Source organism: Heloderma suspectum, chromosome 4 (assembly GCF_057233095.1).
Source record: "Heloderma suspectum isolate Gila_16-S chromosome 4, 16-S_ref, whole genome shotgun sequence".
Classification (NCBI taxonomy): domain Eukaryota; kingdom Metazoa; phylum Chordata; class Lepidosauria; order Squamata; family Helodermatidae; genus Heloderma; species Heloderma suspectum.
This window is the reverse complement of record NC_139461.1, coordinates 13781947-13805776: the sequence shown is the minus strand read 5'-3', so window position 1 is coordinate 13805776 and position 23830 is coordinate 13781947. Positions and strand designations below refer to the sequence as shown.

At 45.1% G+C, this 23830-nt stretch overlaps 1 protein-coding gene across 1 annotated transcript; it reads left to right on the top strand.

Annotated features, from left to right (window-relative positions):
* The first annotated feature begins 11660 nt into the window (after window positions 1-11660).
* LOC146346542 (proto-oncogene Mas-like) lies at window positions 11661-21129 on the top strand. The gene is made up of 2 exons (XM_084848705.1): window positions 11661-11750; window positions 16981-21129. Exon 2 carries the CDS (start codon window positions 17035-17037, stop codon window positions 18004-18006), a length of 972 nt encoding a protein of 323 aa, XP_084704831.1. The 5' UTR covers window positions 11661-11750; window positions 16981-17034; the 3' UTR covers window positions 18007-21129.
* Window positions 21130-23830: the final 2701 nt, after the last annotated feature.

The following is a 23830-nucleotide window of genomic DNA, read 5'->3' as shown; positions in this document are numbered from 1 at the left end:
AGATTGTTTATTTATATATTTGTGGCATTTGTATACTACTGAATATAGTAAAGTCCCTCAGCGGTTCACAAGATTAAAATACATTTAGATTGTACCTGGGACCTTGAGCATGTACTCTACCACTCAGCCAGAGTATTTTCTTGTTATAGGAAGGTACCCACTTTCAGGGCACCCAGACATTGTTCTCCTACCACCACCAATTTGGTGTGAGTCAAAAGTACTCAGTGTTTCTCAATGTGTAGCTGGTTTGTCTGTTTTCCTTCAGGATCATTTCCAACTGTAAAATGTGCATAGACTACAAAGGCGCCCCTGAATAATCGGCAGCTGATTTTTAAATGGTTGATTATTTTAAGACAAATTACTTATACTAGTTGAAGATGGCAAACGGTATCAGAAGAAGCATGCAGACATCACCTAAAAATAAAGTATGATTTTTCCTTAGAGATATTGTGTGTGTGTGTTTCCTTTGAGCTAAAGTGTGTGTGTGTGTGTGTGAGAGAGAGAGAGAGAGAGAGAGAGAGAGATGATCAAGGTCTATACAATTTTGTGTGACGTGGATAAAGTGGACAGAGATTTTTAGATTGTATTTCTCCCCTCCCCCCCTTCCCACTGCCATAATATCAGAACATGCAACAGAGTTGTGTGGCATCTTAAAGCAAGGGTAGCCTTCTCTGCAGATTCTTGTATCTTATTATGGCTCTGCCAACATTTGGCTTTTGGTGATTGATTCTGGCCCCCATTTGATTTTTCCCATGAATACCAACCCCTTCATGGAAAAATGGCCCCCCTCCCCATCTGCACTGACTGGCAACCGCTCTCCAAGTTTGTAGACAGGGGACTTTTCCAGCCCTACCTAGGGATGCTGAAGAAATTTGAGACTGGTTGAAATGAGCTTGGATTTCTAAGAATCCGACCTGCAGAATCTACTGTGGAGCGCCCCCCTCAGGCCATGCAAAGTCCAAGGACTTTCGGATGATTTTTTTACATTCCTGAAATTTACACGTATAAATCCATAGAAAAATACACAAGTTTCTGCTGAGGAAACATTGAATGGAATGGAGGACAATACATTAACTGTTACGTGCTGAGGTAAATTATGTAAATACTTACGTAAATATTTATGTAATTATTTCTGTAGTTTTCCGCATTACGAAAAAATTATTCGCATCCCTCTGTGGGTGGATGACAGAACGAAAGGTGCCTGACAATCCGCAAAACACAGAGGAGCAGATTTTACACAGTCCGTACATCCCTAGCCCTACCTGGAGATTCCAGGGATTGAACCTCCTTTAGTATGCAAAGGAGGTTCTCTACCACTGAGCTACAGCTCTATGAAGGACATGTATCTCCTTCCAAAGCTGAGGTTAAATGTCCCAACTACTCCCAAATGTGCCACTGCCATCTTATAACTTGGACCAAGCTATGAGCTGTAGCTCAGTGGCAGAGCACCTTTGCTTGCAGAAGGTTCAAGAGCATTTCTAGATAGTTCTCGGGTTGAAATCCTGTCTGAATCACTGGGGAACAGCTGCCAATCTGTATAGACAATACTGAGCTAGAAAGGCCAGTGGTCTGATTTGATATTATTATTTATTTATACCCCGCCTTTCCCCCAGTACTGGGACCCAAGGCAGCTTACAAAAATTAAAACATATACAATTAAAACTTATGAAAATATACAAAAGTTGAAATATAAATTAAACAACAATACAATCACAATTATATTAACATTTTAAAGCAGCATTTTAGCAGCTTACCCCCAGGTTCCAACTATGTCCCAAAGGCCTGCTGGAACAAGAATGTTTTAGCCTGCCTCCGGAAACACGTCAAGGAGGGAGCCATCCTAGCCTCCCTGGGAAGGGCATTCCACAGCCGTGGGGAAGCCACTGAGAAGGCCTTCTCCCAGGTTCCCACCAAACGTGCCAGTGACAGTGGTGGGACTGAGAGAAGGACCCCCCCAGAAGATCTCAGAACACAGGCAGGGAGGATACGGTCTTTCAGATAACCTGGACTGGAGCCGTATAGGGCTTCATAGGTTATGGCCAGCACTTTGAATTGTGCCCGGAAACAGACTGGAAGCCAGTGAAGCTGTTTGAACAAGGGAGTTGTATGCTCCCTGTAACCAGCCCCAGTCAGCAGTCTGGCAGCAGCTCTTTGAACCAACTGCAGTTTCCGAACACTCTTCATAAGCAGCCCCACGTAGAGCTCATTGCAGTAGTCCAAACGAGACGTGACTAAGACATGTGTCACTGTGGCCAGATCAGACATCTATAAGCCAGCTTCTAATGTTCCTACCCCAGACTGCATGCACATATGTGCACCAACACACACACACACACACACAGATTAAAAAACATAGAAATCCCACTAATTTATCTCCTATACTTGTTAGGGCCTAGTTGTTTCATCTCATGAGGCAGGTAGCTATTTTCAATCACATCCAATGTACAGCTTTGTCGGAGTGTCTAATTCCCCTCTGTCCCCTGTCTCAAAATAGGATCATACATGGACAGACACTAGCTGAAAAACAGTGCCATTGTGATGACCATGTTGAATACAAGCCCTCTAACACCTACATTCGAAGGAAAGGTTTCTATTGAAGTACCCAATAATAGTGGATATTTTGATGAGGACAATGGATCTAGTTATTCTACATGGCAAAGACCCATCACTGGCAGATGAGCCTCCATGATCTGCATTTTGGACTGTTGGAGAGCACCAAGGTCATCTAGCTTTGCAGCTTCTGCATCAAGAGGAATCCTTTCACCACCTGCGTCTTGAACTTGACCATAGCCAACTTCGGCACCCTCTTGGATTTGTTTCTTGCACTTCTTTTTTCTATCATTGAGCCTTTTTATCAACTAACTCATTTTGTCAATGTATTAATGACCTCACTATTCTTTTTCACAGATGGTACAAGGCTGTCTCTCCTGACAGATGTCAGCATGGAGAGATGTCTCTCTGTCCTGTTTCCAATCTGGTACCGATACCATCGAATAGGATATTCTTCTGCTATTGTGTCATTCTTTATCTGGGTCCTATCTGGCCTATTTTCTGGAATGATGCTTTTATTGTCCTGGGTCACAGTGATCAGTATCTTTTGCATTGTGAACGTCCTGGTTTTTGTTCACTTTATGGCTGTTTCCAAAATGACCCTGTTTAACGAGATCTACTGTAACCCAACAGAGACGTCAGCCAGCAAGGCTGTACACAGCTATGTTTATCACATTCCTCTTATATTTGCCATCCCACTTAGTATTTTATATTTCATCTACTACAACAGTTCCCATGATTTTAGTCCTGGTATATCAGCTTGTTTCCTCTTTGCCTCTTCTAGCAGCAGCAGCATTGATCCAATCATACCTTACTTGGTTGGGATAAACAGGAAACATCAGTCCAGGGAGTCCTTTAAGATTGTACTCCAAAGGGTTTTCAAGGAAGAAGTAGATTCAAGAATTATCTGATTGCTGTGCAGATAATGATAGCGAAACCCTACCAAATACCATCACAAATTCCAAACAGTCACTAAATGCCTATCAGAGATAGAGGCATGGATAATATTTTGAACATGGATTTTAAAAGTATATGAATAATAAAGAATAGAATATACAGGATGAAATTGATTAAGAAAACCAAACAGAAGACACAAATGCAGGAGTCCACATGTTAGATTTGGTACTCTGGACTCACAGGTGAATGGTGATCGGCAAGTGGGATTGGTATCAGCGGCACCATTTTAATTATTAAATCACTACCTGGTAAGGATGAGACATCAGGTGCTCTGAGTATTTGCAGGGGCAGTGGACCACTGGAGTTTATCTACCCACAAAGACAGTTGGGTCAGTATGATATTCTGGGAGATTCAGCAGTTTTGTTGACACCCTGGTGGATCTTTGAATGGAAGGTGACCCAGGTGGTAGATATGATTATTTGTAGATGTCCTCACACACTGCTTACAGCTAAGTCTCCTCTTTAATATTCCAGGGAGCTAGTGGCAATGAGGCACTGAATGTACATGGGGGAAAACACAGACTGAATCCAACCAAAGCCAGCCTACAAAGCCCATTTGGACACCCAGTGTGGCAGAAAACATGCATATCTCCACCATCATTGCATTTGCTCAGTGATGTCCACCAGCAGAACTTTCCAGAATTGTGATAAATCTCCTGCAGATAGTATCCATATGATCTTTTGGAACAGGAGAGCAGAATCTCAGGCATGGGGATCTGAATCTGGCCCTCTGGGGTTCCCCAGATGCCATGCCCCTTCCACTGACCCCATCCCCTTTCCCTCAACCACTGCACATTAAGTGGTTTCCTCATTTTCTTCATTCACCACCACCACCACCACCACCACTATCTTAAAGGTCAAAATGCGTCTTCTAAGACTTCGTTATTGGCAGTGAGAGCTTTAACCTAAAATATGCTGGGAGGGTTTTCTTTTGTATTTTTGGCCCTACGCTTTTTCCTTTGGCCACATCCCTTCTGGGCTTGGCCCCACCCACCACTGGAATGTGTCCCCGAAGAGGCTCAGGAAGAAGATATCCTCCTCAATAACCATTAGCAGCTGTGACGTAATTTGCTCAGCATTTTGCCGACAAAATCATTCACAACCTCTCCCATGGACCCCCCTATTTAACACTGTGCAGGGGCAGGATATTCCTTTTGCACCTTCATGTAGAAGTGGCTATCACCCTTTACTGCCATCTTTGGAAGGTGGCCACATGCAAAAGAGGACAGAGTTCCTGCCCTTTTAATAGTTGTGCAGAAGAGGGAATTTCAGCAGGGGTACCTTGCATGACTTACATATTCATCCTACACATTTCCAGACAATCCCTCAGTCCCTAAATGGGACTAGAATTTCACCCCTATCCTGAGAATAAACACCAAAATGTTCCTTAAGATTTGCTATCTCTGAAGCAGGGGGGTTATTTTGGGGGGTGGGTGGGAGGAAGACATTTTGGTTCAGCTCTAAATCAAGATATGAATCTGAGATATGACGCCTACATCATTCACATCTTAAGCAAGAATCACCTAAATCACCAAGCCAGAAAAACCTAATGACATTTAACCTCCCCCTCCCCTGCCCAGCACCCCTGCAATCCCATCTTACTGAATCTGAGGACAACAAAACACAAACCTGAATCAGCACACATCCACATCAATTTTTACACTGTATTACAGATAGGGATGTGCAGTGCTGGGAAATCTGTTCCATTTAAGCTCAACCGTTTTCCACAATGTATCTTGTCCAGTAAGCTGAATCGGGGGGGGGGGGGATCTGGGAAGATTTTGCACATTTCTTTTCCCAGGTTCCATTAATTGCACAAATAGTGATTTGCACTTTTTTTAAAAAAAAAAATTACTTTGGGGATCTTGAAATGTGTGCAAATGTTGCCTTTTATTATTATTATTATTTTATAATCATTATTTTTATTGCTGCTGTTGCGCAACTGCACACGATCGCAAGTCTTCCTGTATCCGCTGTAGCCCTGCAGAGCCATATTATTCCCCTCTTGTCAATGTCAATATCTTTGTCAGTTTCATCCTCTCTCCAGATTACTTCCTTTTGCCCATCAGAGCCATACTTTGTACTTGTCAAAAAACTTGTCAATCAGCATTCACACTAGGGCTAGTGAGAAACAGTGATTCTACCATTCAAGCAGAAACATTTCAGAGAATTTATTTCACTGGGTGATTTCTGCATGTTTCTCTGTTTTTCTGTCTGAGGACTTGGTTAACAAGCTAATAAGTAATGCTTAAGAGCTAGCAGCCTGTTTTGTCTTCTTGTCTAGGCATCATTCACAGCATAGGAAAAGGTTGGCGTGTGTATGCCTAGTTAAGCCTTCCCCAACCTGGTTTCCTCCAGATGGTTTGGACTTCATCTCCCATCAGCCTCAGCCAGCAGGGCCAATGGTCAGGAAAGCTGGAAGTTGTAGTTCAAAATATCTAGAAAGAACCAGTTTGGGGGAAGGCTGTTCTGTCAGCAGCACCAATGACTGTTATTATAAAAACAACGAAGTCTTGTGGCACCTTAAAGACTAATAACTGTATTATGGCATAGGCTTTCATGGGCTACGGTCCACTTCAGCAGATTCTTACGCCATGAGAATATGCCATAATAAAAGTTATGGAATAGGTTATGCCATAATAATTTTGTTTAGTTGTTAATATGCTACAAGACTCGTTATCATTTCTAGTCTGACTGGGTGATGTCCTTGTGCCAGGCTCCAGACTGGCCACTCCTGTCCTACACTCTCACATGGTCCTTGATAATCATTGAAAGAATCTGTTTGGAATGACTCAGGTCATAGTCCAACACATCTTAAGGGCACCTGGTTGGGCACAAGGCTTGATTGGGGCCTCTAAAAAGCCAACAGTTTAACGTGGGGGAGAAGAAGGAGGGAAGGGAAAGGAAAGGAAACAAAAGTAGCGTTCTGTTCTCCACTCCAAATCATTTAACCCATTCTCCTTTCATTTGGGGAGTTTGCCTCAATATGCCCCCAAAATCCAGAAGAAGCTGCAACACAAAACAGACTCTACTCCATCTGTCTGTCTGTCTATCACCTTCTCCTTTACCAGCCTGGCCACTCACTGTGATCATCAGAGGACGTGCTCCTGATGATTCTGCATGGACCTGCAGTCTGTTTGACATCCATTTAGTGTAGAGCTTTCAGCGAACGGGCTCCCTCTCCGCAGAACTCCCTGCTTGTTGATGTCAGACAGGTGCTGACGTTGTTTTGTTTTTGACACCTGCTGAAGGTATTTTTATTTAAGAAATTCTCCCCTGACTATGATTAAGCCATCGTTTTATTGGCATAATCTTAAATATTTTCATTCTGGATTTGTATCCTTTTTTTCTTTCTGTTATTGTTCACCACTCGGGAATCTTGTTAGATATGGAGTGGTCTATAAATCCTCTAAATAAACATCTTTCTTTCTACTTGAACATGGACAATTGTAAACTTCTCCACAAATCAATGTCCTGTTTTAACCGAGCTTGGAAAACCGCCTAGAGAAAGCCAAGTGTTCTTCAGCTGTTTTGTATTGAATGCAATGCTACTGGCTTTAATGACATTCAGGCCCTCTTCACACATGAAGGAGGATCATGTGAGGGCATAGGACAGGGGTGGCCAGCTTGTGGCCCTCCAGATGTTTTGGTCTACAACTCCTATCAGCCCCAGCTACCATAGCCAATGGTGAGGGAGAATTTGAGTCGTAAGCCAAAACATCTGGAGAACCACATGTTGTTCACCTTGGGCATAGGAGGATCACAACTTCTAGCCACAGGCCTGCATGCTAATGGACATGCTGGTCGCACATCCCAACGTTCAGATGTCCTCTATTTTTGCACTATTTGCATACAGATGTTCACATGTGTTACTCTGGTCCCTTTTGGGGTTCAATGCTGGGAACAGAGGGCTTAGAAGAAAGCCATGGAATAGAATAGGAATGAAACTCTGTTTTACAAGCAGGCCTGCCTTTCCTTGAGGGCAGAAAGTTTTTGCTTCTGGAATCTGAGACATAGACAGTCATGCTGACAAAGCTGTGGTCAAGTTGTGGAACAATGGACCAGCACAAGAAGTTATGATGTTTGTGGCTCCTGGTGGTTCCACATGGGCTTATGGCCCAATGGGAGTCCACCCGGAGAAGAGCCTTCAGTCACAGTGTGGCAGCCCCCTTTCTTTGGAACTCCCTGCCCCTGGAGGTCAGGCAGTCACCAACACTGTATTGCTTCCAGCACCTCCTGAAAACAGTTCTGTTCCAGGAAGCATTCCTTAAATTATCAGCCACATTTTTTACGGGCATCCTGTTTTTAATATTTTTAATATGCTCTTTTAATCTTTTATCTTTCTTCTATTGTACCTCTTATGTTCACTGCTTCAGAATCTGTTTTAGATGGGGAGTGGTATACAAATGTTGGAAATAAAAAAAAATAAATGTTTGTTACTCCCTACAGCTAGCAGCTCCATGAGTCCAGAACGTTCCCATGTACCCTGCTAGGGCCTAGGGTAACATCAGCTGCCTAAAACTATGGAGGGAAACTCTGGATTTGCAGGTTCTGCCCACCCAATATGTGTTTCACCTATCCAGAACCAAATTTCTAGTTGGAAACTGCAAAAGAAGGAAAAAGGCCAATCAGAAGGCAGGGAAGTTTAGGGGAGTCAATAAATGAAAAAGCGACTGAACCCTAGAGGAAGGACTTAATTCACTTCTTTCTTTTGTCCCCGCCACCCGCCCTTTTGCATAGCTCCAGTTATTGCTAACAGATTTTTGCTAGTTTGGGGGCCTTTGGGGCCATAGTTTGCATAACAGCCTTTTCATTTTAAAACAACATTCTCTTCACTTTCCAGCTGGATTAATTTTCCCATCTGCCCATCTGGACTCTCCTGGGATTTACACCTTAGACCCTAGGAAAGGTCTTCCCAATCTACATCTGAGTTCACAGGAGCCTGTTCTTTACATCTCTTCTTGGAGTTGTTGTTGTTCAGTGGTTCAGTCATGTCCGACTCTTCCTGACCCCATGGACCATAGCACGCCAGTCCTTCCTGTCCTCCGCTCTCTCCCGGAGCGTGCTCAAGTTCATATTCATTGCATCGGTGATGCTATCTAGCCATCTCATCCTCTGCCGTCCCCTTCTCCTTTTGCCTTCAATCTTTCCCAGCATCAGGGTCTTTTCCAGGGAGTTTTCTCTTCACATTAGGTGGCCAAAATATTTGAGCTTCAGCTTCAGTATCTGTCCTTCCAATGAGCAGTCAGGGTTGATTTCCTTTAGGATTGACTCTACTTGGAGTAGGTAGCTATAATTTTCCTTTGCCCTTCCTTTTCTCTAAAGGTTTGTTTGGACCATGCTGCTATATAGTTAAAAGCTTCAAACATTGCACTGAACTAGTTTGGACTGGTGGAAGTTTAAGTGGAGCTGAGTAATTATTCAAACTGCTGCTAGTTGGGCCTACTATAACTTTTGTATGTCATAACATTACATTTGATGCTTTAATAGGCCTCAGCAAGAATTAAACTGTAGTTTACTTTGCATGGTGTAATCTTTGCACATAACCCCTGAGGTTTGTGGGTACAAATGTATTTCCTCTGTAATCATTGCATATTTCACATTTTACTTCTGTGTGTGATGTTCTTTTGCATCTACTTTTCTCTGTAAACAATTTATATCTTAAGACTTCCTGTGTGGCATGTTTTCATTTGTTGAAAGGGCATTCATGGTTTTTCTGCGGAAGTTTTAAAATATATTTTCAAACATATTGAATGTTTAAGTAGCCTTAATTCAGCTCCAGTTACATTCTCCCACCCACTGGGGCAAAGTCAGAACCTAATTGTCAGTGTATTTACACCTTTGTCTTGTATCTAAAACTGTTTCAACAAAGCACATATCTGCCTTTCTCGACTCTCATATCTCTTCAACATCTGTTTTTTCTTCATAATTCCCTCTGTCCTGCTCTTCTTTGGTCTAGTTCTTCTCACTACGGTGGTAAACCTCTGCCTGGGATGTACCACTTTACACAGGAGGTGGAGAACTCACATTAGAGAGCTCCTCCAGACAAAATAGAATAAAATAACATAGAAAACTTCCACATAGAAAACTCTTCTCAGAGAGAAGCGTTCTAGTTTCCCATGATATCTTCTTCTTCTTCTTCTTCTTCTTCTTCTTCTTCTTCTTCTTCTTCCCTGTATGGAGGAGCATTCAGTCATGTAAGGGCCCACCTGCAGGCAATAATGGTTCAGTCCAAACACAGCTTTACCACTTCAGTGAGAGCTAAGCCTCTGGCACCTCTTCTCAGCCATGGCATCCCTGTCTGAAAAAACTGTGTCTCCCCCTGCCTCTTTCAAAGCTGTCATCTGAAAGAAATAGCATTGTTTAAAGTCCATTCCATCACTCGGTGCAATGGTACAACTTGCACTTGAATTGGGCACCTGGATTCCTTCCTGCCCTGAAAGGCAGGATGTCCCCCTCACCTTTTGAATTGTGCCAACTAGTCAATCAGAAAAGGGAGATGGTTTTGTTCTCCAATTCATTCAGAAAGAATACTCAGCTCCAACTGCCAGTTGCCCTGGGGTCTACAGAAGCCAGGGGAAAGGACACTCTGCCTCTATCCAGCAGCCAAAGGAACAAGAGCCACCAACAGCCCTTACAAGAAAAAACACCAGCAAGGGAAGATGGCCCAAACTCAATATAAATGCCTGCTTATAGCTTACTACGTCACTCTGGGCTTGAAGAACTGGTCACCCTCTTTACCTTCCAAGCCCCTTCCTTTGTATGTTTTATCTTCTTAGTTTGTGAGCCTGGCGGCATGGTCTCTCTCCCCCTCTCAGTTGATTTGAGCCACTTTGGGAGATAATAGTTGTCTGAAAAGTGAGACAAAATATAATAAAGAACACTCATCCCCCAAGACAAATAACCTTCCTCACTCCTAACTAGGGATGTTGGAGAAAATCCACAACAGAACCAAATTAGCTTGGATTTTCATGAATCCGTCCTGCAGATTCCCCAGCAGACCAGCTTTTCCCCTGTCGGGAGGATTCCGCAGACTTGCAAACCAGTTTTCTAGCTTTCCCAAATTCTGTGCAAATTTTGTCATGAGAAAAATATGCAAAATAAAAAAACCAGCCAAAAATGTGGGTTTCCCCTATAGGCTAAAGCACGTGAACATGCACAGTTGGGAGGAAATTGCGCATTTCGCATGTGTGAATTTGTGCAAATTCAGAAACACAAAAAAATCCACTCCTGTTGATGGGTGGATGATGGAACAAAAGGCACCTGACAATCCACCACATCCAGATGGGACAGATTCTGCACAATCCAGACGTCCCTACTCCTAATCTCTTCTTTCCTTCTTTCTTGCCTGCCTGCCTTCTCCCCACCCCCACCCCCCATTGTATGTTTAAATCACCTCTTCCTCTGCCAGCTGAAAGAACAAGAAAATTCTCTTTTGTTTGTGGCAGCTTAGCTCAAGGGAGCTGAAAGCGTTAAATCCTTTGCAATGCAAAGCATCCTGTGGATGTGCAGTGTGTGTGTGTGTGTGTGTGTGTGTGTGTGTTAATCCAAGGAGAACCAAACATTCCACAGAAACACTGCTACATTTCTATTCAAACTGGACAGGAAGTCTGTTCTGTAAACACTTTTTTTTTCTATTCAACTGAACACAGGAGAGAAAATTGCATGCCTTAAAAAAATGTTATGAGTGCACTTCTCACTTTGTGATTGCAGCACTCAAATTGTGTACATCTGTCTGCCTGCATCCAGTCCCAGGTCATTCACCGGGCTGAGGATTAGCCATCTCATGCCCTTTTTTCTCCACGATGCCAGTCCTGACTTGTCTCTGCTTCAACACCCCCACCCTCCCAAGCGATTTGGAGTGGGGGAGGAGACTCCATTGGCCACAGTAACGTCAGGAGATATCCAGGAAGGGTTTGGGGTGGGGGTGGGATCTTGATAGACAAGGAGGAAAAGAGCTGCGGCAGCCTGACGGAAGGAACCAGCTCAGAGAGAGGCAGCCAGACTTGGGAGGTGGAGCTGCTAAAGATAGCAGTGTCCATGCCAGAAAGGGAAGTTTACAGGAATGAGCCAAAGGGAGAATTCTAGCCAATGGCTGGTAAAGTTCTGGAAAGAAGAAGACAAGGAGCAAGGAAAAGACCATTAGCAGGCAGTTAAAGTTTCTTTGGAAGCTTTTGCTTCACCTCTGGGGAGAGGCTGGACGAGGAAAGGAGTGCAAGCAGGGAGGGCACGCAAAAATCTGTGTAAGTTTTGTTTATTTTCTCTTTAAAAATAAAGATAAAACCGTTGCTTTTCCTCCTTCCTTTACACATAGCTCATGTTCACTATTTTCTTCTCTTGAGAAAAGAGAGGGATGTGTTTGGGCGTCTCCATTTTAGGGTGGAGATCTGTCATACATGTGGGATCCCTCTCCTTACCCAGCCACCCCAAAGGGCGCTGGTAACCTGGATTAGGTGGGAGCCAAGGTACTCTGACTTTGATACCGGCAGGCCTGTCTGCGAACAGAAGGGTCCTTTCCTTTCACAAGAGGGGCTACGATCAAGCAGGAAGGCAGTGAGGTGATTTTTGCCAGTTCTCCCAAGCATCACCTCCCATGCTGTTCCAGAGGGTCACTCGGTCCTTTAGAGCTGATTTGCAGAGGGCATGGGGGGAGCGGGGAATTGGTGACAAGGGCAGTGAAACTATCCTGTGAGTCGAGTTGCACCCACAGGCACTTGAGATCCAAGCCTAATCTTTGATAGACTAAATCCATTTTAAAACACGCTATGAATCTGTAGTTTTGAAATGACCTACTGGGTTAAGGAACTTATGATCATGATGAGGACACATTGCTTTGGTTTACAGATCTTCCTGACTTGCACTGCCATATTTCCAGAGAGACAAAAGAACATTTGGTTTTTTTCACCACCATATTTATGGAATTCACAGCCAAGAGATGGTGGCCCTGGGCTTAGGTGACTTTAAAAGAGGATTAGATACATTCAGGGATGATAAATCTATCAAATGCTATTAAGCATGACAGTTTAACAGAATGTCCCTGTTCAAAGGGCGTATGCCACCGATTGCTGTTTATTAGGGAGCAGCACTGGGGGTGGTATTGCCTTCATGCCCTCTGCATGGCCTTTCCAAAAGCATCTGGCTGGGCGCTGTGGGAAACCAAATGCTGGAAGGGATGGACCTCTGGTCAGATTCAGAAGGGGCTCTTCTTATGTTACGATGTTACAGAGTTAGAAGCGTAGAACTCAGTCAATCTATCCCATGGGGCAAACCCTCTCAGTCTGTTTGTATAGAACAGGGGTGGGGAACCTCTTTCAGCCCGAGGGCCAAATTCAGTTTTGGAGAACCTCTTGGGGGCCACATTCCAGTGGTGGGTGGGGCAGTCAAAGGGGGTGGGGCCAAAGGCAAAAAGAGTGAGGCCAAATTACAAAAAAATACCAGCACGTTGTATTTTAAAGTTCTTACTGTCAGTAACTAAGTCTTGGGAGAGGCATGTCAACCTTTTAGAATGGGGAAAAACAGCACAAGAGCCAGGAAACCACTAAATGGTCAGTCATTGGGGGAAAGGGGTGATGGCCATCTGGGAAACTACACAGGGCCAGATTGGGACCTCCAGAGCACCAGATTGGGACATGAAATGTGAGGTTCTGCAGCAGCAACAGCAGCAGTCAACCCAACAAAAAATCCTCTGAATGTGTGGACTTTTTAAACACACTTAAACCCACTGCATTTTAAACTCACTGAAGTCATAGCAGCAGCATGACTATAGGAATAAAATGAAGTTTGCTTCTATGCCTGCTGCTCTCTGGGCGGTCATTTGATGGGGTCCCTGGGCTGCAGGGCCCTTCACCTTGGCCCCACGGTCCACCCCAGCTGCACCACTGCCCGTAGCTTCAGGCTGCATTCTCTCCAAGAGGGTGAGGGCACACTTGATGGCCTCACTCACCCTGCTCCTGCTTGCATACACTATGGAGTGGAGCGCTGTTGGTTGGGTTGGAGTGGAGTGGAGAGGAGAGGAGAGGAGAGGAGAGGAGAGGAGAGGAGCATTGCTGGTTGGGCTAGAAGGAGGAGGAGCAGTGAAGAGAGGGAAGAAAATGCAGTTAGAATTGTAATGGGGGGGAATGCTGAGGCTTAATATAGACATGTTGAATTAGTAAAATAGTTAAACGGTCCACAGTTTGATTTGAGGCACACACTCCTGCCGTAAAAGGAAACAAATTGCATCGTTTCATTTCCCAGGAAATCGTGACTAGCATCTTCCTAGTGATGGTTGCCAGCTTGCTCGTTCTCACTTTTCCTATCAGAGATGCAATCAGCCTCTAGTTTCCTCAGCCTTTAACCCTGTTTTACCCTAATGGCCTCATTCTAAACTGAGCACTCAGGCTGCCAAGCTCTTGCCTGGTTTTCTCCAAAGAATGATGAAGCAGGAGATGCCATTGTTCCACTCCCATCTATCCGGGGAGCAGAAAGCAGATCTGAAGGTTCCTCTCTGAGCCCATAACCCCCACAGACCTCCACCTCATCTGTCTCTCAGCCCTGTGCAAGGCTTAACTATCTTTCTAGGACACCCTGTTCTGAATAACATAAACCAGGAGTGCTACGCAAAGCAAATGATGAGCCTATGTTTTCACAAAAATTACTTCTCTCCCCACTTCTCACTGCACTGATGTTTAGACTGGATGCCCAACCTCATACCATCAAGCCCAGGCTGTTGAGTAGAGAACTTGGGACCAAATTAGATGGGGCCGAGTTGGAGACCTATGATGACAATGAGAAGTGAGAGTTCTGCTGTATTCTGTCTTGCTCAGGGTACATCTGTGTCCACTTCCGGGGATCACAGTTCTGGAAGGACATTGACAAACTTGACCAGACCACAGAGGAGGACAACCAGGATGATGAGGGGTCTGGGAACCAAACACGATACTGGTCTTCATATATCTGAAGGACTGTCATGCAGAAGATGGAGCAGATGTGTTCTCTTTTGCTCCATGGAACCAATGAATGAAAACTGCAGGGTAGCAGATTTTGGCTAAACTTTAGGAGAAACATCCTAATGGTACAAGCTATTTGAAGTGGAACAGACTACCTTGGGAGGTTCTGGACCCTCTCCCAACTATCAAGGCTGCTGTAGATTCCTGTCTCAGCAGGGGTCCGATTAGATGACCTCGAAGGTCCTCTAACAACTCATTTTTTTATTATTCTATTATCTCTTTATGTTTCTATTTAAGATAACTTTGCCCTTTCTTCTTTACCATTTTCCAGATATAAATCTAGGGATGTCAAAGAATTCCGCGATGGATGTCAGTGAGGCCGAATGCCAGTGCATTCAGCCCCCCGAAATCCATCGCGGAATGGCCTGCCATCCCCCCACCCCACCCCGGATCTCCCCCGGGACGAGACTTACCTGGGGCGGATGTTTCGGACGGCGGCGGCTCCAGCGGCGGCGGTGGCTAGTCTTCTGACCGGCTGCCGCCACCACCATTTGCAGTCTATATTTTTTTCTTTTTTTCCCCCCATAGACGTGGTAGGCTACGTAAAGACTTACGTAGCCTATCACATCTGGGTAAAAAAAACAAAAATGCGTATGCAAATGGCAGCGGCTACAGCTGCCACCATTTGCGTTCCTTATTTTTCGCCGTCTTAGTCTACGTAAATATTTACGTAGACGAAGACAAGAAAGGGGAACGCAAATAGCGGCCACTATGCTATTTGCATTCCCCTTTCTTTTCTTCGTCTTAGTCTACGTAAATATTGACGTAAACTAAGATGGCAAAAAATAAGGAACACAAATGGCGGCAGCCGTAGCCACTGCCATTTGTGTACGCGGGTTTTTTTGTTGTTTTTTTACCCAGAGCCCTCCGCAGCCGGAAATCCGGCTGCGGATGGCCCTGGCCTGGGCCTGTCCGGCTGCTCCGCGGAGCTGCCATGGAGCACAGCCAGCCGTCGAGGATTCGGGGGGGGAGGACCGGATTGCCTCCCCCCCGTCGAGGATTCCGGGGGGGCGGAACGCCTCCCCCCCATGAACAGAATCCATGAAAAGGTAAGTGACTTTCGTACATCCCTATATAAATCTCCCCAGCTGCCATTTGCCCCATTAGGGAAAAATCATGTACACATTATGTTTTTCCCCAATGGGGCAAATTGTAGCCAGGGAGTAATTTCCATCAAAGAAATATGAGTGCTGTAGTTCCGGTCCATTTCATCTCCAATACCAGGGATGAGCAAGTTGTGGCTTTCAAGAAGTTTTGGCCTACAACTCCCATCAGCCCCAGACAGCATAGCCAATAGTAAGGAACAATGGAAGTTGTTGTAGGCCAAAATATCTGGAGGACAATATGTTTCCCACCCCAGTTCTACATAGGGATGGACAAATCTGTCATTTTCACTTTCTCCCACATTCAATTTTTTAAAATCTCAAGTTGTTCCTCTCCCAAATAGGAATAAATTTGTACATTTTGGAAAATTCTTAACAAAAATGAACTGAAATGAAAATCTCACCCATCTGAACTAGCCAAATTCAATAGGCACAGCTACTCCCAGCATGGAGGGAACGTGTTGTACCTGCCTGCCATGTGGCTGTTAAAGATGAGGAGCCTGTTAGAAAAAAAGAGGTGGCAACCCTAATTAAGAACTAATATGGTTGAATATACAAGGTTTCAGACCAAGAGTTTTAAGAACAAAGCACTCAAAGACCAGGTCCTGGATGGATGAATCTGTCAGTTTCTCCCATATTCATGTTTTGTTTTGTTTTTAATCTTAGGGTCTTTTTGTCCTGAATATGGGGATTGTTGCAAATTTTGTTAAGTTCTTATCCAAACCAAACTGAAATGAAATTATCACTCATCTCTAGTCCTATACACATGGCTGCTTTGAATATTAATTTTAAAAGGCAAGAGATCTCATCAGTGAATCACCAAAATCACATCTACAAAGACTCTTGAGCAGTGTACAAATAAGACAGTTTCAGAGTGCATCCCATTACCACCATTGTAATGGTAGCTCCTGTCCCATTTTTTTTTTCTTTTGGGGAAAGCCTTTCATGAGGGGTCTTTTATGCAGTCCCACAACTCTGAAAATGATACAAATGCTTGTATGCTAGGGATATATGAGGAATTCATTTCAGTTTGGTTTTGACCAGAATTTACCCAGTTCCCACCTCCTGGAATTTTTGTGCAGACACACGAATGCAAACTGCAGTTGAACTCCATACATTTCTGGGATGCAAAGGCAAATGCTTTTTAAAAAACGTGTGCATTTGAAAAATGCACATGGAAATAAAATGTGTACTTTTGAAAAATGTACACAAACATGCTTTAATCAATAGGAGAAGAATGTGTTCATTTCAAAAATCTGCACAATGGATTTGCACATTTGGGAAAATACACGCAAAAACATGCACAAATTTTCAGCCACATCCAGAGTCCACCTCTACTAGTGTGACTAATTCATTCCCCTCTGTCTCCTCTCTCCAAACAGAGCATAAGTTGAGCAGGAAAGGGTTGCCACGAATGGAACAGCAGTGATTTCATCATGGAGACCAGAAGCGCATCCCCTCCACCCACTATGGACTATGGAGAGCAGTTTACTGTAGAATATATGGGGAGTGGAACCTACAACTATGGACATGATAAATTGAATGACTTCATCATCCTCAGCATTGCCATCCTAATCTGCATGTTGGGGTGGGTGGGAAATGGACATATGATCTGGATGCTTTGCTTCCACATTAAGGGAAATCCTTTCACCACCTACATCCTGAACATGGCTGTAGCTGACTTGGGCACACTCGTGTTTTTGTTTTTCTTCCTTATTTTTTTCATCACTCATTTCTTCTTAGCATACAGTATCTTTGATTTAGGAACAGTACTACAAAACCTCTATCTTTTTACATATACTGCCAGTCTGTGTTTCCTTACCATCATCAGCATCGAGAGGTGTCTGTCTGTCCTCTTTCCAATCTGGTACCAATGCCATCGGCCAACATCACTTTCTTCTAGGTTATCCTTCTTGATCTGGTCCCTGTCTGCCATGTTCTATGGAATGCAGATTTCATTTTTCTTGGTTTATCATACAACATTGTTTGCAATTATCAGGATCATGTTTGTTGTGAACTTCTGGGTTTTGCCTCCAATTCTGGTTGTTTCTACTTTGGTCCTGCTTACTAAGGTCTGTTGCAACCATCTGCGATGGCCAGTAGGAAGTCTAAATACTGTTATTCTTCTCTTACTCCTTTTTTTCCTCATCTTTCGTGTCCCATGGATTATTGCATGCTCCATATACAGGTTTGAATATTCTCATATCTTCATTGTACTTTCCCAGCTCCTCTACTCTACCAATAACAGCATCAAGCCAATATTTTATTACTTAGTAGGGAAACAATGCAGGCATTCCTCCACAGAACCCATGAAGGTCGTGCTCCAGAGGGTTTTCCAGGATGAAGCATATTCTATGGAAGGGAATGAGCAGACCAATGCAAATGTAACTGATGAAGTAACTTGCTGAATCCAAAGCATCAACAGCCAAACAAGGATTGTCCTTGAATGGGGGAGGGAGCTCGATCATTTGTCTCCCTAGCTGGGAATGAAGATGCAAAACATGATCTATGAGTTTAACAAGAAGGCACAGTTTTATCAACATACATGTAAGGGGTTGGATCCAAATTTAAGATGGATCAACTTCACTGGTACTGGTAGAAGTGGAATTCCCTATTCCTTCCTTCCCACAGCAGGCCCTCCAGCCTCCTGAAAAAGCTACATGGAGAGCCAGGAGACCCTGTTGAAGGGGGTGAGTTGTGGTTACAGATGTATGAGAAACTCATTTCGGTTCATTTTTTGTCAGGATTTACCCAGTTTATACTTTCTGGACTGAATAGAGACTCGAATGCAATGCACAGTTGAAATGCATACATTTCTGAGCTTGTAATGTGATTCGTGGACCCTCCAAAAATGCATTCGACAGCATGCATACATTTGAAAAAATGTACATGAAAAAATGCATACTTTTAAAAAATGCACACAAATACCCTTCAGTCAGTGGGTGAAGAATTCCAAAGATGTGCACAGTCGCTTTGTACATTTAGAAAAATATGCACAGAAATATGCACGCATTTTCCTGCGAAAATAATAAAAAAAAAAGATTGCAATCTGATACAAGCATGAGACAGCACAAGCTTCGAGGAATTTGGAGAACTTTAATGACCTCGAGTTTTGCTTGTATGCCTATCCCTAGGTGGTGGGTGATCCCCCCAAAACAGGCAGAGGGACCTTCCACGAGCAGAACCATTCCTCTCATGGAAGGTCCCATCTCTCGTGGAGGAAGGTCCTAGATTCAATGTGTGATGTGCTACATCCAAACTATTTGACTGACACTTCCTCCAGCTCAGTGCAGATATAACTGCTGTCCAGCTCAGCTAGAAAGCATTATCTCCTACTCCTCATGGTGTTAGGATGACCCCACCCCAGCTCCACACTGTTAGTAACTTAACTGATCTTTGCTCTTCTTATTAAAGTGCGCTGAAGAGGCCCTGGCAGCAGTACTCATCTTCTAGGTGGTCATCCTGGAGGCTATGACCCAAAGCATGAGGGACTTGTGTCCAGTCCCTCATGCTGGTAAGCCATAGGAGTTCAGTTTGGGCAAGCCACCACTCTCATGCCTTAGGGGTCTCACCTCACCAGCGTACTATTTCCTCCACTTTTTCCTCCAACCAGCACTGTAACCCTTTGTGACCTATAGTCAGGATCTCAAAATCAAGCAACCCAGCATGGCAAAGTATACGATATAATGGGTGCAGGACCCCCTTTCGGTCCGAGGGCTCAATTCCATTTCAGAATTTGGCAGGGTCAAAGGCAAAAAGAGCAGGGTGGAAATACTGGCAAATTTTTGCTTAAAGCTCTTACTGCCAGTAAACTAGGCCCTAGGTGAGGCATTCCAGACTTTCAGAATGGGAAGAAACACACCGGCCCAATGTCTGGAAACTGCCAAACAATTGGTGGTTGGGAGGAAAGCAGTGAAGCCACGGTAAGGGGACATGGCCACCTGGGAACCCCGAGAGGGCTGGATTGGGACCCTGAGCCAGACGTTCTGCATCCCTGCTTTAAAAACTCCCTTACATGAGCCAGTAAGGAACAAGAGATAAAAAGTCTATCTTGCTTGACCCCTTCCAGCACCCACCTAGTCCTGCACAATCAAATCTCCATGGAGTGCTGATGCAAAACTGCTTCAAACTGAGCAGAGGAGAGAAGGGAAGATTTCATGATCTCTCCTCTGCTACAACAGGATGTAGTGATGGCAACCAATCTGGATGGCTTTAAAAGGGGGTTGGGCAAATTCCTGGAGGAGAAGGCTAGCAATGGCTCCTAGTCCTGATGGCTATGTGCTACCACCAGTACCAGAGGCATTGAGCCTATGTACACCAGTTGCTGGGGAACATGGGTGGGAGGGTGCTGATGCACTTGTGTCCTGCTTGTGGATTCCTGGTCAACAGCTGGTTGGCCACTGTGTGAACAGAATGCTGGACTAGATGGACCCTTGGTCTGATCCAGTAGGGCACTTCTTATGTTCTTATCATGAGTTTAACTCTAGCAATGAAATGTGCTTAAGGGCCCTAATCCTATGCATGTTCAGACAGAAAAAAGTCCTACAACTCCCAGCATGCCCCAGTCAGCATGGCTGGCTGGAGCATGCTGGGAATTGTAAGACTTTTTTCTGTCTAAATATACATAGGATTGTGCCCTAAACCTTTCTGGATGAAATGGGTGAAGTGTAAAACTCTTATCTGTAGCTCAAGGAAGAATAATTTGTGGCCTTCCAGATGGTTTGGCCTACAACTCCCATCATCCACCACCATTGGCAATGCTGGCTATGGCTGATGGTACTTGTAAGCCAAAACATCTGGAGGGCCACAAGTTGCCCATACTGTGTGTAGCTGGACAGTGCCCATATGTTAGAAAATTCATAAAAGGTTAGCTAGACTGTGACCTGTGTTAGTATAGCTTGCAAATATTACTGATGTTTACTGCCCACTATATATGCCAATATGGCCAAATCATATGGCAAGTGTACTACACATCAAGACTGGAGGATAAGTTACAGCCACTCCAGTGTGCAATCCACAGCTGCCACTGTGCCTGCCTTCATGAGATTTTGCATCTAGCCTACTGAAACGGAGAGCAGATGGTAGCACAAGGCCTGAGAAGGAAACAGGACTGCAGGCCCAACTGTGTACCAGAGACAAAGGCAGGAGTGCTTCTGTTCCTGTGCAGGCATGATTAAAAAATAAACACCTATGATTGTCTCTGGCTCTGGCTCACCATGAATAATATTTGCTTATTATTGATTCTGAGGACCTTTCTGTCTTTGGTATAATATTGATGGCATATTTCATTTTGTTCATTGTAAGTAGCTTTGGGCTTTCTGAGAAGGCTGATGAATATATAGTGCTGTGTATTTTATCTCTGCTGCTTTATTCCCTTTTGCTCAAATTTGTAAGCTGCATTTTTACACGCTGAAACGTGTTCACTCTTTCTATTGTTCTATGATGCTTGCACTTTACGTGTTATTGCTTGTAAGCCAAACAGGGAACAGTGTGACTGGGTAGCAACATCAATGTTACTAATAAACATACAAAAGATGAAAAGAAGTCAATATGAATTGAACGGTTTTCTCCCTTCTTCCAATGGCTTTTCTCGGAATGTGTGCTGTGTCTCAAAATGAGTGAAAACAGAGTGCTCTTTACCTAGCATATTGAGTGCAGCTTCATTGTTGTGGTTTCTAAATGGATTTCTGCGATAGTCTCTTCAGTTAGATGAAAACAAGGAGTCCTGGGGCACATTATGGACAGACAAATTCATTGTGGCATAAGCTTTCACAGCATAGACCCCCGCATAGATAGCACCACGGAATATCTGCAGCAGGTTTTGCAGCCACCAACTCTTAGACCATTTAGGTGGCTGGCTAACACTAGCACTTGGGCAAATATACCGCACGCACAATTTTGCACGGAAGTATTTCCTCCTTGAAAGTGTGTATGTGTGTGAGGGGGTATTTGGTAGGGCTGTGCAGAGACCCCCCGATCCGACTCGGAAGCTGCTCCATGGCTTCGGAGGTGGGCTTGATTCGGCTTGGACAGATTCGGAGGGGTCCCTGACCCAACTCAGCCCCAAACCCGAAGCAGAATTTGGATGTTGAACACTGCTTTGGGCCCCCCATGATGCCTCCAAGCAAACCCCCTCACCTCTGCCCTTGCCGCCACCTCTGCCACAGCCCCCTCCTCGGCCACATTTTTGAAACACATTTTTAAACGTGTTTTACTGCAAATCCCTGCAGTAAGAGTCGACGCATGTGTCCAGGCCTCAGAAGGTGGTGGTGAGAGTGGTGGTAGCAGTGATGGAGGCAGCAGCAGCTCAGGTAAGGACTTGGCATGGCTGGGCCAGGGGTGCCAAAGCTCCAAAGCACACTGATTGCTTCAGAGAGCCCTGACCCGCTCCGGGTTGCTTTGTGCCCCCTCTGCTTTGCCTCGGAAGGAGCTCAAAGTGACCAGAAGCAGCCCGCTTCGACTCGGGGTTCGGGCCTCAGGCCAAAGAGGTGCACAGCCCTAGTATTTGGCAACTCTCATGGGGGGACCGGCAACATTTTAAAACTTTCTATAGCCCTTCCCAGACGTTAGGGTCCTCAGCATGTACTAGGGGTGTATGAACCCCACTCAGCTGTCCTGCCCGGGGCATCTGCTGGGGGGGGAGGTGTTCCGTCCCTCCCCCCAGAATCCTTCCTGGCCAGCTCCACTCTGCAGTGAGTCCACGGAGCTGCCAGCTGGGCCCGTCTGCAGCTGGACTTCCGTGCGCTGTCACGCAAATGGCGTCTGGCATACTGGACACCATTTGTGCCCCTGCCCTTGGGCATGATAGGCTACATAAATATTTACATAGCCAGTCATGAAAAGAGCAGGGACGCAAATGGCGTCTGCTATGCCATTTGTGTCCCTGCCCTTGGCTGTGTGATAGGCTACGTAAATATTTACGTAGCCTATCACGGCCAAGGGCAGGGACGCAAATGGCGTCCGCTACGCCAGACACCATTTGTGTCCGCAGCCTGGCAGCGGATGGCTGCAGATGGCAGCAGATGGACCAGGACCGGCCAGCGCCAGGTAGGGTCCGTCCCTACCAGACTTCGCGGGGTAGGGGATGGAAGCAGTCCGTTCCGCCACAGGCTCCGGGGGGGCGGATTCTAAAGAATCCGGCCTCACTGGAGTCCATGGTGGATTTCTCTACCATCCCTAGCATGTACAGTGATCATGTCTATGACAGAGGGCATCAAACTCTCCCTCTTGCAAATACTGACCTTGTTCGCACATCACAGTAAGCCATGGTGGGTTGTCATCAGGGGTGGTTGCAGGGTGGCTTAGTGTGATGTCTGAACCTGGTGGGCTTTTCTGTCGTAGGTTGTTTTTCACCAACAAGCCACCTGGAGAACCCATGGCTTGTGTAGGGTGGCTCGCCCTCAGGGTGGCTTGTCATGATGTCGGTGTGAGGAGCGCTCTGGCGGCTTCTCCCAGTAGATTCCAATAGCCAACTCAAGACACAGACGAAAGGATTTCTTTTCAAAGCTTTAATCCTTTTACAACTTAATGACTCTTTCAGATGCTAATCACCAGCGACTAAAGCAAAAACTTCCTGAGTGTCAGAGCAATACGGCAATGGAACCAATTACCTGGGGAGGTGGTGGGCTCTCCCACACTGGAGGCCTTTAAGACGAGGCTGGACAGCCATTTGTCAGGGATGCTCTGACTTGGATTCCTGCATTGAGCAGGGGGTTGGACTCGATGGCCTTGTAGGCCCCTTCCAACCCTACTATTCTATGATTCTATGATTCTATAAGGAACAGCAGAGTGGCCTAAGCTTCAAGTAGTCAGTTGATCCCCTTTTGAAAGAGAGTCACTTGAAGACCCAGAACTTATGGGCTAGGAAGAGATCCTCCCTCTTTCCCTTGGGTCCATGGGAGGGGGCTGTTGCTTGCACGCCAAATGGGCGCTACGCCTCCTTTCCACACCCTCTATCACTCATCGCTCTTTGCGTCTGCGTCGAGCGTCTAAGAAGCCCCCCTCCCGCATTCCATTACTGCCCGGGTCGCTATCTATCTCTGGAATGCTGGCAGGAGGAATCTCTTTTCCCTCTGTGTCTACAGTGTTCTTTTCCCTCTGTGTCTACAGTTCTTTTCCCTCTGTGTCTACAGTGACTGGCTAGAATTGTTCTTATCTGCCCATCCCTAATGGCTGCTCAACTGAGGCTCCTCTTCTCCTCGAAGTCTTCTCCCCCCTCCTTGCTCTCTGTTC